We start from the raw sequence: 13073 nt of genomic DNA on the forward strand, positions 1-13073 counted from the left end.
TAGTAGGAATACAATCCAGAGGTTACGGACAATGTGACACGCCTATCAGAGCAAGATCCTTGGGTATTACGGGATTAAGGCAGACCAAAAAAGTGATGGCTCGATGTTATGAAAGCAGATATGAGCGTGAACGGGCTCACACGAGACGATCGCGCAAAGTGGAGGTAAGCAAGTAGGAAAGCGGACCCTGGCAAAGGCCGGGATAACGCTAGGGGTGGCAGGTGAACTGACTTACTTTGGACGCGTTTATCATCAATTGTCATGATATTATACTGTGTGGGATAACATTAGAATCTAAATAACAAGACTCTTTATGTCTCCAGACAAGCGTGGTGTGTACAACTACAAACAGCGTCGAACACATGCATGCACACGACGCGCTACGTGCAGGCGGAGTGGGCGGGCGCGTGGCGCGAGCTGACGCGCGAGCGCGGGCTGTGGGGCCCGCCGCGCGCCTCGCCGCTCGACAAGTGGGCGCTCGACTCCACCGAGGGGCCGTGCCGCATGAGGAAGATGCTGCGCCGGAACCATCTCTTCTATCTACACTACCCGTATAGACCTGAACTGGATAATCCCGATAATGTGAGTGGAGCTGAACCGGCCATGCTGCGCCGGAACTAACTATATAGATACATATTCTACATAAGGGTGGTAATCTGTCCAATATGTAATGTGTCTCACAATTTTGTTCAATGAGAGTGTGACGTAATGACATTGGACAGGTGGAATACGACCCTAAGCCATACATTCGATTCGACTTCAAAAATCTTGATATCGTAACATCATAGGTATCCAAAGGGAAGGGCTTGATGATCAGATAGGCTTTATACTGGTAACATTTCCTATATCCTCCTAAGGCCCAAGGGCCTACCTATAATACTTCTTCAGTTCAATGAAATTTAAACCATATTCAATTGGAACAGAGTTTCCTTTCTTTTGTTTCGTTAAATTTTCAAACAATTAAAAATCGACTCGAATCTCTGCACTATAGGTTCAAATTTCAGTGGCAAATTTTACACTATTGGGTTTTTGATTTGTATGGCTGGGCCTAAGGAGGATAAACGATAAACATCTTGTCGTCAAATTTTTCAATATATGCTCTGATATTATTATAATCCTCTTTCAGAAACAACTGAAATACAAAGTCGCTCAGAGTTTAGACAGCAAAGAATACTACAGGGTGTACCAGCAGTGGCGGACAACCGGCAACATATTAGGCGAGACCGACGCCATCGAGGCCGCCGATCTACAAACTTACGAAGAAGAAGCTACCAAGTAAACTATTTCTGTTCTTTGCTTTTTTATATTCATAAACTATGATTAAACATAATCGTAAGAAAGAGTGGGACGTTGACGCCACTGTCTGTCTGACTGTGATATTGTAAACACTTCACTGAGGGTAGTATTCCACCTATCAAATTTCTTTGTTCATTGTGTATTGCGTCTCAGATTTTGCTTTAATGAAAGATTGAGACGCACTGACATTGGACAAAGAAATTGGAGAGGTGGAATACCACCCTAAAGAGAATGATCCAGATGTATTTATTTTAAACTAGTTTCTGCCCACAACTTCGTCTGCATTGAGTGACGATCCGACCCGTTTCCGATGACGCGGCAAAAACTATCATATCCTTCCCTGTGCTTCAGAACGGACATGCACATGCTCATGTCCATACCAAATTTCAACTACATCGGTTCATTAATTTAAGCATTAAGAAGTAACAGACAGACAGAATTACTTTATCATTTATAATATTAGTAGAGATTGCATATTTTGTTGTTTTTCAGTAACAGGGACCCGTCTCTTGACGAGACGAACGAGAACGGGTCTCCGTCCGACCTGGTCAGCAGTGGCGTCGTGAGTCGCGGGTCCAACCAGACCGCCGAGGGCAACGAGGACGGCCCGGACAACGAGGACGAAGACGAACAGCAGTCGCCGCCGCCGGACAACCAGACCTTATTGAGACTACTAGAACATCATGAGAAAGTAAGTTAAGGGAAAATAAATATGGTTGTATGTAAAGTCGTTTACGGACGATAATTTTGCGTGATAACGTCATAAGACACATAAGAAAACATTACCATTACATTACGTAACGTTACCATGGAGATTTGTCCACAACGTGACACTTTTTCGTGCATGCTACCGGTGTTCATCGATTTATAAGACGTTGTCACGTCTATAAATGGAGGACTTGAAATGTTGCAATTATCTTCTTCCAATATCCTATGATATCTTTAATATTCGGAATATCCTAAAATACAGTACAGGGGTAGATACGATGACATTCCAAATTATTACAAGTATGTCGAATTTCGAGACCCTTTCGTTTCGTAAAATTACCAGTAAGGAATCAATGCACCATCATTACTGCTATCCCTTTGGCGAGGCCCGAGGGCGCGCTACGCGCCAAGTAGAAGTATCGAATCGCGCCGATAAGTTAGACTAAACCATATATTTTACTAGTGTTGTAATTTCAGATTACCCACATGTTCCGTTGCGCAAGAATACAAGGTCTCGACACGGTGGAAGGCCTCCTCTTATTCGGTAGAGAGCATTGCTACGTCATAGACGGGTTCACTCTGCTAAAGAACAGGGAAATCCGAGACCTCGACAGCTGTCCTGATGATTATGAGCCCATATTACCTAGCCAAGGAATACAGAGAAGCAACCAGAGGCAATGTAACAAATTTCTATATGAGGATATACGGTAATTATGGGTAATCCAATGGGTAAGGGTAATGGGTATGGGTAATGGGTATGGGTAATTATGGGTAATTATGGGTAATGTTTGGTAATTATGGGTGGGTCCAGAATGGTAAGCGTAAAAGCGGTGGCCAGTACTTACGATATAAGGATGTTCTGAAAAGACATATGAAGAGATGCCAACTAGAGCCCTCTGACTGGGAGAGGAAGGCAGCGCAGCGGCCCGAATGGCGGCGCCTCATTAATGATAGAGTTAACATTTTTGAGACGGAACGCCGCAGTGAGCTCGACAAAAAACGTGATGAGCTTAAGACTCGGCCGACAACCTCAATTTCCTACAACTATGTAGGTGGTGTGCTGACGTGCCCAAAATGCGCTCGAGTATTTAGCAAGAAGATAGGGTACGTGAGCCACCTAAGAGCGCATCAGAGAGTGGATCAGCTACACTCTAATAACACGAGCTAAAAATTGCCTAGTCCAGAGCACACAGTCGCTGGGGCCGAAATCGGTCAGGAGAGCATCATCATCATCAATTATGGGTTCAATCATTAACTTGCATTGAACACTTGATATATGTTTGTACATAATGGATTACTTATTTTTATTCGACAGGGAAGTACACAAAAGGAGGTATCTACTGCAACCGATAGCTTTGGAAGTTTTCTCAAGCGACGGTCGAAATTATCTTCTCGCCTTTCCTAGGAAAGTACGGAATAAGGTACGTACCTATTCTTTAGTTAACTTCCGCAAGACTCACGAAATCTAATCAGCATCGAGACGCGGAAACCATTTTTGGAAATGACATTTGGAGAGTTTAAGGTTATCAAGGATGTCACAAAGACGGCGATTCTATTGATAGGCGATTAACTGCCTATATTTATTTTATGTAAAAGGTGTCGTCATCGGCATTTTCCCACCGGCGGTTTGTGGAGAAAACGCGGGGAGGCCTTTGCCCAGCAGTGGGACACCAAAGTAGGCTATACAAAAAGGTGTCGTCAACATGTTTCTGCTTGTTCTTGCGTCTCAGTCAACTGAAATAATTGTTGTGATGCAGGTGTACAGCCGGTTCACGGCGCTGGCGACGGGCATGGCGGACAGCGCGGCCGGCTCGGTGGCGGGGCAGAAGCGCGGCGTGGCCGTGGAGCAGCCCGCCAGCCTGCTCGCCACACTCATCGGCGACACCTCCGTCACGCAGCGGTGGCTGGTACGTGTCTACACCAATATCAATAACTCCGTTCTTTATAAACAAGATTTGGCATCGTGGAACACTATTAAAAATTAACCACTATTACACACACTGCACTATAGGTTTAATGACAGTACAGATGTTTATTTTACGAATGCGAATCCGGTAAGCTTTGGAGAGTTCCGAGCATGAGCGGTTCGCAAAATGGCTGAAAGCACGCTATTTTGCGAACTGCTCACTCACTGCGAAGTATACAAGAACATAGGGCGACCTTTTCCCAAATGGCACTATGGATCTCCAAATCTAGGCGCGCCATAAGCTCGACAATTGTCAATATCGCCCGAGTCACAATGCAACCGATGACTCCATAATTTACGCAAACGAGTATGGTCAACCTGTATTGGTGAAGTAAACTTCTCTAGCAGTCCTTATCGAGTTTATAACAGACAATATATATTTCTTCGTAGCATCTCAGCCTCTAAAATTGAGCATGACATCGACGATCGAATTCGTAACCAAGCGCAGCGAAACTTGAAACTTTATATTGTTACAGCGAGGCGAAATATCAAACTTCCAATACCTGATGCACCTAAATACCCTCGCGGGTCGGTCCTACAACGACCTGATGCAGTACCCGGTGTTCCCCTGGATCCTCGCGGACTACGACTCGCCGGAGCTGGACCTCAACGACCCGGCCACCTTCCGCGACCTCACCAAGCCCATGGGCGCGCAGAGCCCGGACCGGCTGGAGCAGTTTAGGAAGAGATACAAGGTATTGTCTACAAAAGTATTCTTTCTCTGAATACATACACATACATATAATTACGCCTATTTCCCGGAGGGGTAGGCAGAGACCACGGATTTCCACTTGCTACGATCCTGACATACCTCTTTCGCTTCCTTCACTTTCATAACATTCCTCATACACGCTCGCCAGTTTAGGGTGCTCTTGACCTGGCCTCTCTTCAGGATTTTCCTAATCTGATCAGAGAAAGTCCGCCGAGGTCTACTCCTTCCAACTCCAACTTCCACTTCTCCCTTATACACTCTAAATACACGCGTGCATTCCTTATTTGGAGAATGTTTTAGAAGAAAGATCGTAAAACTCGTGAAACCTCTGCTCAAAAATAGCTCAATTAACTTTTTTTTATTGCAATAACGGCTTTTAAAACTGTAACATGTAGTATGCAGTAACATGTTCTTATACAATGCTCTAAAAAGAACATAAAGCTTTCTTTTCACTTCGAATTCTTCTTCTTTCATTGTCGAATTCTATTTATCTAATAGGCAAACTTGGAATGTGCAGGAATGGGACGACCCGCACGGCGAGACGCCGCCGTACCACTACGGCACGCACTACTCGTCGGCCATGATCGTGTGCTCGTACCTGCTGCGCATGGAGCCCTTCACGCAACACTTCCTGCGGCTGCAGGGCGGCCACTTCGACCTCGCGGACAGGTAACCAATGATCGGCACGAGAACAGTTCCGCCATAGTACCACTACTACATAGTACGGACTAGTAACGAGTACGTTTTCCGTTGGATTGTGTTATATACACGTTACGACTATTATAGTCAAATCTTTTACATTTGTCATCTTTCTTCTTATTATTTTCTTCGCTCGCACGAGAACCGCCATACTATACACACACACACACACAGGGATAAGTTCGCCTTTGTACCTTTATTTCTGTAAATATTATGTAAACCTGTGTTGTGTACAATAAAGTGATTACTACTACTACTACTATCACTACTCACCTACTACACAGTACGAACTGTCCACAGCCGTTGGATTGAACTAACAAATCGCAAAGAAATATGTCGCGACTATTTTAGACAGATCTTTTACATTTTTAGTCTTTCTTGTTTTCTCCAAGAATATTTGACAAAAATACGAAACCTATATGTTTTCAGAATGTTCCATTCGGTGAAGGAGGCTTGGAACTCAGCATCGCGCCACAACATGGCTGACGTCAAAGAGCTTATACCGGAGTTCTTCTATTTGCCAGAGTTCTTGCTCAACTCCAACAACTTTGACCTGGGTGAGTATCTAGATGATTCGTAACTATTGTCTACTGGAGCAACACTCTGTGTTATTTTAACATTAAAGAAATTGAATTGAATTGAACACTTGCAGCCAGAAAATTTTAGGATGCGCTTATTTATTAAAAACAAAAAACACCAGACGCCATAAAACAGGAAAGAACAAAGAAAAGGTGAAAGAGTAGTTTGTTTTTGTGAGGGTATATTGTATTTAAAATGAATCGGTGTATGGGCACAGGTTCGAAGCAGTCGGGCGTGGCGCTGGGCGACGTGGTGCTGCCGGCGTGGGCGCGCGGCTCCCCGCGCGAGTTCATCCGGCTGCACCGCGCGGCGCTGGAGTCCGACTACGTGTCGCACCGCCTGCACCACTGGATCGACCTCGTCTTCGGCTACAAGCAGCAGGGCCAGCCCGCCGTCGACGCCAACAACGTCTTCCACCACCTCTTCTATGAAGGGAACGTCGACATTTACAAGTACGCTACCTACTCTATAACTGATACGCTTGTTTTGTTTACTGGTTTGATGAGGATTTGTCATTACAGTGCTATGAATGTCCTTTTTAATCAAACTTAAAATTAGTCCAAACTTCACAAATCGCAGACACTTCTTCAATCGACACTTACGTCAGAAGATGACTACGGGCATATAAGATCCCATAAACTGAACTAAACATTCTGTAATGTGGGTAATCTAATTCTATACACATATTAATATTGATTATCTTTCAGTATCGACGACCCTCTAAAGAAAACCGCCACCATCGGCTTCATAAACAATTTCGGTCAAATACCGAAGCAGCTCTTCAAGAAAGCTCACCCCAGTAAAAAGATGTCGCAACGCAGCTCGACTATATTAGACCCGAACAATATCATACCGTCACAGGGGATCACGCCGCCTGAGAAGTTGTTCTTCCATAATTTGGAGAATTTGAGACCTTCTCTGCAACCTGTCAAAGGTATGAAATTGTAATATGAGTCAGTTTATAACTTGGAAATACGGGAAAGCGTAACAACTGCTGATCCGAGAGAGCCTATGTAAAGCCTGACCAGGAGGCAGGAATATAAGTTCACGCGCCATGTTGCGGAATTTCACTTTTTTTCATACTATACTGAACTGTCATCCTATAGTCCCTATACAATGAGAATAACAGCGCCCTCTTGACAATGATCATATATTATTGGTTAAGCTTTATTACCTTATCCATTTTCAGAGGTGAAAGGCCCAGTAGGTCAAATCCTGTACACCGACAAAGCCATACTCGCAGTGGAGCAAAACAAAGTCCTAATGCCGCCGTCGTACAACAAGTACGTGGCTTGGGGGTTCGCGGACCACTCGCTGCGCGTCGGCAACTACGACAACGACCGCGCCGTGTTCGTGTGCGAGACGGTGGCGCAGGCGTGCGGCGAGATCGTCACCTGCGTCTGTCCGAGCGCCAAGACCATCGTCACTGCGGGCACTAGCACGGTTGGTTACTCTACTCACTCCGACACGATTTTAGTGCCCACCAAAGGTTCATGGATTGGAATGTCTTAAGACATATTCGAGTTTCGAATTTGACAGCTAATGCAGATGTCACTTACGGCTCCGCACACTACGCTTTAATTTTGGCTGTAACAGTTGATGTTTTTCAACTACCACGAAACATGACGCCGTACATCGCCCTTCCCAACTGCTGTCAAAATCGGGACACGATTTTTTTTTACTACACTTTTCTTACACACAATCAATGCATCTTTGGTAACAAGTTATCTGTGTGTTGTGTTGTTGTCGATTTCGTTTGTCTTAGAATAATATACTTTTAGATATTTGACCCGGCGGTTTATACCTTTGATACAATAAAAAAAAAACAATATTTTATTATAGATTACCAATAAGTAAAACTGTCAATTCCTTTCAGGTGGTAACTGTCTGGCAATACTGGGCTCGGCGACGCCGCTTGACAGTGAAAGTGTGCCTCTACGGGCACTCGGAAGCCGTGACGTGCCTGGCCGCGAGCCCCGCATACAACCTCGTAGTCAGCGGCAGCCGCGACGGCCAGGCTATAGTTTGGGACGTGGAGCGTGGCTCATTTATTAGGCAACTCTCACCGACAATGCCTTCCCCGCCGCCTGTTTCTGCACTAGCCATCGACGATCTTACGGTTAGTATTAAATTCGGAAGGAAAGATCATAATTGTAACTTATTAACGGGCAGCAACTTTGGTGAAATACAGAAGTAACCTTCTTTAAAGAATCATATAGTGACGTTTTCAACCTATAGGTACCATTGTCGATGGTCGATAAGGTTGATTTTAAATTGAAGCTATATGGAAATAGCGCCTTATTGGCAACCGGCAATAAGTACCCTTTTAGTGAATAGAATCAGGCGTTACTTTGCGGAAATCCATATTAATTAAAACCAAACTATTACTTTGCTAATCCGCGTAAAAGATAACGTGCTAGTCAATCAGTGCTATAAACCCGTTATAAACACGTGTCGAGTATTATTCTTTTGGTGGTGGTTTGTTATATTTATTTGCGTATTTATTTTTGCGATGGGAGGATGGGAACATTAATTGCATGTAAAAAATACGCAAGTAAGTATAACGGGTTAGCACTGATTGACTAGCACGTTATCTTTTACGCGAATTAGCGAAGTAATATTTTGGTTTTAATTAAGTACCCTTTTGATTGAGAATGGAAAGATACACAACAGCCTTACGAAAACAAACGTTTTTGGCGAATTTTTATACACATTGCCATGATATTTTGACTTGATTGTACCAGGGCGACATAGCAACGTGCAGCGGCAGCTACCTGTACGCGTGGGACATCAACGGCACGCCGCTCGGGTCCGTGGACACCGGCGGCGGGCCCAAGAGCTCGCAGCAGATCCTGTGCTGCGCGTTCAGCGAGACGCGCGAGTGGGACCCGCTCAACGTCATCATCACCGGCTCCACTGACGGCGTCGTGAGGGTGAGTAAAGATCGGTTTTCCTAGGATAGCGGTGCCGTCATATAGCGGCCGTCTCCATACTAAATAATACGGCTAAATATGAATGTCGCAGTATTTGTATGAAGACGGCCGCTATATGACGGCACCGCCATCCTAGGAAACTAGAGCATAACTAACTAGTAATCTCTCTTGGTCAGCCCGGTACACGGCTCTGACTGGTACAGTTAAGGGCTCCTTTAGACGGCGCGCGAACTTGCATGCGATTTTAGTTACATTGCGGGCCATTGAGGTTACTTCAATTCAGTTGACCGATCAAATAACGCAATGTAATGAATCTCGCATGCGAGTTCTCGCACCGTCTAAATGAGGCCAAAAAGTTGCAGAGTCTAGTTCGGGAATGCCTTACGAAAAGAAAAATCTTTTCTATATTTTTGTATAACTCCTAATTGCCGTGATGTGACTCCTTGCTGGTGCTGGTATGATTAGTCAAATTGTTTCTGTATTATATCGACGTGTAAAATGGTTTACCAGATTACCTAAAACCTAAATCAACCCTAACTTGACTCTCTTACAACTTTTTTTGAGCATTCGTTGCCTGACCTAGCAGTCATATCTCATACACTAAAAATTTTCTCACAGATGTGGTCCATTGACTATATACCTGAAACCGTCGAAGACCAACCGCAAAGCACCGAAGCCATCAGCTTAGAACAACCCACGAGCTCTATCGAAGTGAAAGAAAAAGTACACAGTTTGTCCGTGCAAGAGAGTGAGGACGCTAAGTCAGAAGGTGAGACTACCTTCGACGAGACGAAGAGCGAAGACCAGCCGAGCAAGACTGAGGCGGCCATCAAGAGGGTCGAGGAGTTAGTTAAGCAGATGAGCTTGTCGCAAGATAATGATAACGGTTGGTTACATTTTCACTATTTTCAGCTTCCATTTAACACTTAAACCTGCTTTAAATTGATGCTACTCCTTATAATGACATTTAATAAAATCAAAACGATCCTCGATATGCTACTAATTTTGAAGCAGCACATATCACTACACCTTATAAAACAAAGTCCCCCGCCGCGTCTGTCTGTTTGTATATATTTTTTCCGATAAACTCAAAAACTACTGAACGGATTTTTGTGCGGTTTTCATCTATATAGAGTGACTCTTGAGGAAGGTTTAGGTGTATAATTTAATTAATTTGCCAACCCGTACGAAGCCGGGGCGGGTCGCTAGTTCTATAATATAATATAATTGTTTTAATATTTCTTACAAATTCAACAGGAGAACTAGTCAAATCCGCATCCGAAAGCTCCCTCTCAGACGCGTGCGAAACAACGAGTGCCAAAGAGTCCGCCCGGCGGCACGACGAAAAGGACACCTGCAGCGACCAGGAGACGCCCTACCGCGAGGAGCCCGTGGACTCGTGCGACGAGGCCAAGGACTACGACAACGACAAGGACAACGATAAGGACACCGAGACGGAGAAGGAACACAGGAAACTGCAGAAGCAGGGCAACGTCGTCATGCGCAGGAAGTCTAAGGGGAATCCGCTGTTTAGGAAGAGTAAGCTCAAAATATGTTAAGAGTAGGTCTAGAAACACGTGCAACGGCCAAAAATCCTCTAACCAACCCAGTAGTTACCACCAAGCGGAGTTGGTGGTAACTAGTGGGATTTTTTTCCCCAGTAGTTACCAACTGGTAAGAACTTGGTGGTAACTAGTGGGAATAACCCTTTACTAGCACGCCTTTCTTCTATCATTTACAAAAGGTCTCCTTACAAAAGCGAGGAAATTTAAGTCATTTATTTCAACTATCTGTTAATCTGAATACCCGTACCCACTTCCCTTTTTTGACAAAGATTTCATTTAATGAAATTAACTAATTGTAAGATAGTTAAGATCATACAATTTTATAGGTGGCGGCAGCATAGGCGATTCGGGAGATTCTGGCTCCTTGGAGAGCGCGCCAGGCCAGTCGACGGAGACGGAAGGCGGTCTGCGGACCAGCAAGTCTGACACCAGCCTGACGGACTCGTTCGTGGTCGTGTCGGCGCCCGCCTCGCCCGCGCCCGACCGCGCCAAGCCCAGGCTCGACCCGGGTGAGCTTGTACCACATACCGTAGCGAACTGTGTCAGCCTAAAGATCGGCTATTTTGATAGGATAGCGTTGCCGTCATACTAAATAATATGGCTAAATATGGATGTCGTAGTATTTGTATGGAGACGACCGCTATATGACGGCACCGCTATCCCAGGAAACCAGAGCATAACTGATTAGTTTTTTGTCATCTCGGTACCCCCATTGTACACGCAAATTCTACTCTGGATCCAGGTAATGAGCCTTAACTCAATGGACACAATACAGTTTTACTGGTAGTTACTCGATTTATCTGTTATTTGATCAATTGTATGTAATGACAAATTCTCTCTGGATTCTGTAATCCTTGTCGCCAAGATCTCTATCGTACCACCGAAACAATCGACAAAATATTCGATGTTGTTGTGTTTTAATGAATAAAACTTTTATTGTGACTAAAATCATAAAATCCTTGGCGATATTCAATGTTCTGCTCGGTATTTACTCGTATAGTAACGAACTATTAATGTTGTTGAACAGAAAGCGAAACTGGTATAAAATGGCAGCGGCGGCTGATCCTCCGCGGCAAGCTGACGATGCACACGGCGTACGAGCGGCGCGACAACGCCTGCCCCGCGTCCGTCACGGCCGTGGCCGCCGCGCGCTCCGGCCGCGGCCTGGCCGTCGGCGACGCCAGAGGACGGGTAGCCTTCTTTCTACATATATGTATATGTAGTTGTACACAGTTCTCCGCACAGTCATATTAATTGCTCTTCGGTACCGCGGTATGCCAAAGTACTTGAATTAACTATAGTCAGTTAAATCCCACCCATGATTTTAGGGTCTGGGAAACATTATTTAACATAAGTTTACAGATGTCGATTAGTATGAAGATGTCATCCCATGAAAATTCTCATTTTTCCTATTGAGCGTTGTTGTGGTTTGTGTTTCCTCCACTACGTACTCGTACTTCGCACGTAGCCAATATTTAGTTAGACACATAAATGTTTTGGTTACCTACTTTTTTTAGCACACATGTTCCTTATTTCGAGTGTAAACTTATTAATAAACATATTACTATTATTGGCAGATATTCCGCTGGTCGGCGCCAGACATGTCTAGCGCGACAAAGGGCGGACCGGCGGACCACTGGATTCGCGACGACACCGCACCTTATTGCACCCAATGTCAGGTAAGTCGATGAAAATGGCAATAGGTACGAGGGTCGCACTGAAATATTCGGGAATGGGACACTTAGAAATAACATAATAGAAAGAGGCATATAATTTATAAAAATGTAACTCTTTATAAAACTTTTAAGGTATATTTCATTTGGTTGTCATTTGTATTTAAGAATTACTGGCAATTTGAAAATTGTATGTCGAACATTATTTGAATTTTTGGCAAAGTGATTTTTCCGATCAAATTTTTAAACGGTTTTCAATATGCCCTCAGCGAACAAATAAAAGTTACAATGGGCTTCTGTTATTTTTTTATGAACTAGAGTTCATCGTACGCTCGTTTGCGGTTAAAATTAAATATGAAAGTCACTTTCATTTTATCCCATAGATGATCTTAAAGAAGCATGTCATTCCAAAGCGACGTCAAAAATTAAAATCGCATTTGTGCTGTTAATTAAAAAGACTGCCAAAAAAGTTGCATATCGGCAGATTTCGACATTCCTAAATATTCATATGACAACAGTAAAAAAATATTATATATATATATATATGTAAAAAAAACTTCAATTCCGTTGGCTACTCCACGAATTTCATACAAAACCACTAAGGCTCCAAAATCGCCATACAAAAAGGACTTTGGGATTATGAGCCGTGTGCATTACAGAATGATTACTTTCAAAAGAAAATTTATATGCGTGGTCAGTTTGAGATTAAGTATGCATTAAAATAAAGATTGACTGTCTAGATGCGACAGTATTCTCTATTCCCGACATTTTCAGTGCAACCCTCGTAGGTAAGCTTCAGGAAATTGAGAGGAGTGTCGCCGTGACCGAGTGGTCTAGGAGTTAATGGCGTCGGCCGCCAATGCTAAAAACATTGGTTTGAATGGGGCACACTTTTCCTTAGAGTTTACACAATACACATATGTATTATAATATGAATGGATC

At 43.9% G+C, this 13073-nt stretch overlaps 1 protein-coding gene across 6 annotated transcripts in view; it reads left to right on the top strand.

The window, feature by feature from the left end:
* LOC134664540 (WD repeat and FYVE domain-containing protein 3) overlaps positions 1-13073 on the top strand; it is a 50639-nt gene that overhangs the window by 33727 nt on the left and 3839 nt on the right. For all 6 annotated transcript variants that reach the window (XM_063521242.1, XM_063521250.1, XM_063521259.1 and 3 more), the window contains 19 exons: positions 324-582; positions 1127-1275; positions 1789-1987; positions 2482-2711; positions 3320-3425; positions 3762-3911; positions 4447-4665; positions 5200-5351; positions 5811-5938; positions 6178-6412; positions 6668-6894; positions 7150-7403; positions 7837-8079; positions 8705-8893; positions 9512-9779; positions 10151-10432; positions 10785-10967; positions 11486-11649; positions 12036-12137. In XM_063521242.1, the coding sequence (XP_063377312.1) occupies positions 324-582; positions 1127-1275; positions 1789-1987; positions 2482-2711; positions 3320-3425; positions 3762-3911; positions 4447-4665; positions 5200-5351; positions 5811-5938; positions 6178-6412; positions 6668-6894; positions 7150-7403; positions 7837-8079; positions 8705-8893; positions 9512-9779; positions 10151-10432; positions 10785-10967; positions 11486-11649; positions 12036-12137 (3739 nt within the window). The remainder of the gene's footprint in view (positions 1-323; positions 583-1126; positions 1276-1788; positions 1988-2481; positions 2712-3319; positions 3426-3761; positions 3912-4446; positions 4666-5199; positions 5352-5810; positions 5939-6177; positions 6413-6667; positions 6895-7149; positions 7404-7836; positions 8080-8704; positions 8894-9511; positions 9780-10150; positions 10433-10784; positions 10968-11485; positions 11650-12035; positions 12138-13073) is intronic.

Source organism: Cydia fagiglandana, chromosome 1 (genome assembly GCF_963556715.1).
Source record: "Cydia fagiglandana chromosome 1, ilCydFagi1.1, whole genome shotgun sequence".
NCBI classification, from domain to species: Eukaryota; Metazoa; Arthropoda; class Insecta; order Lepidoptera; family Tortricidae; genus Cydia; species Cydia fagiglandana.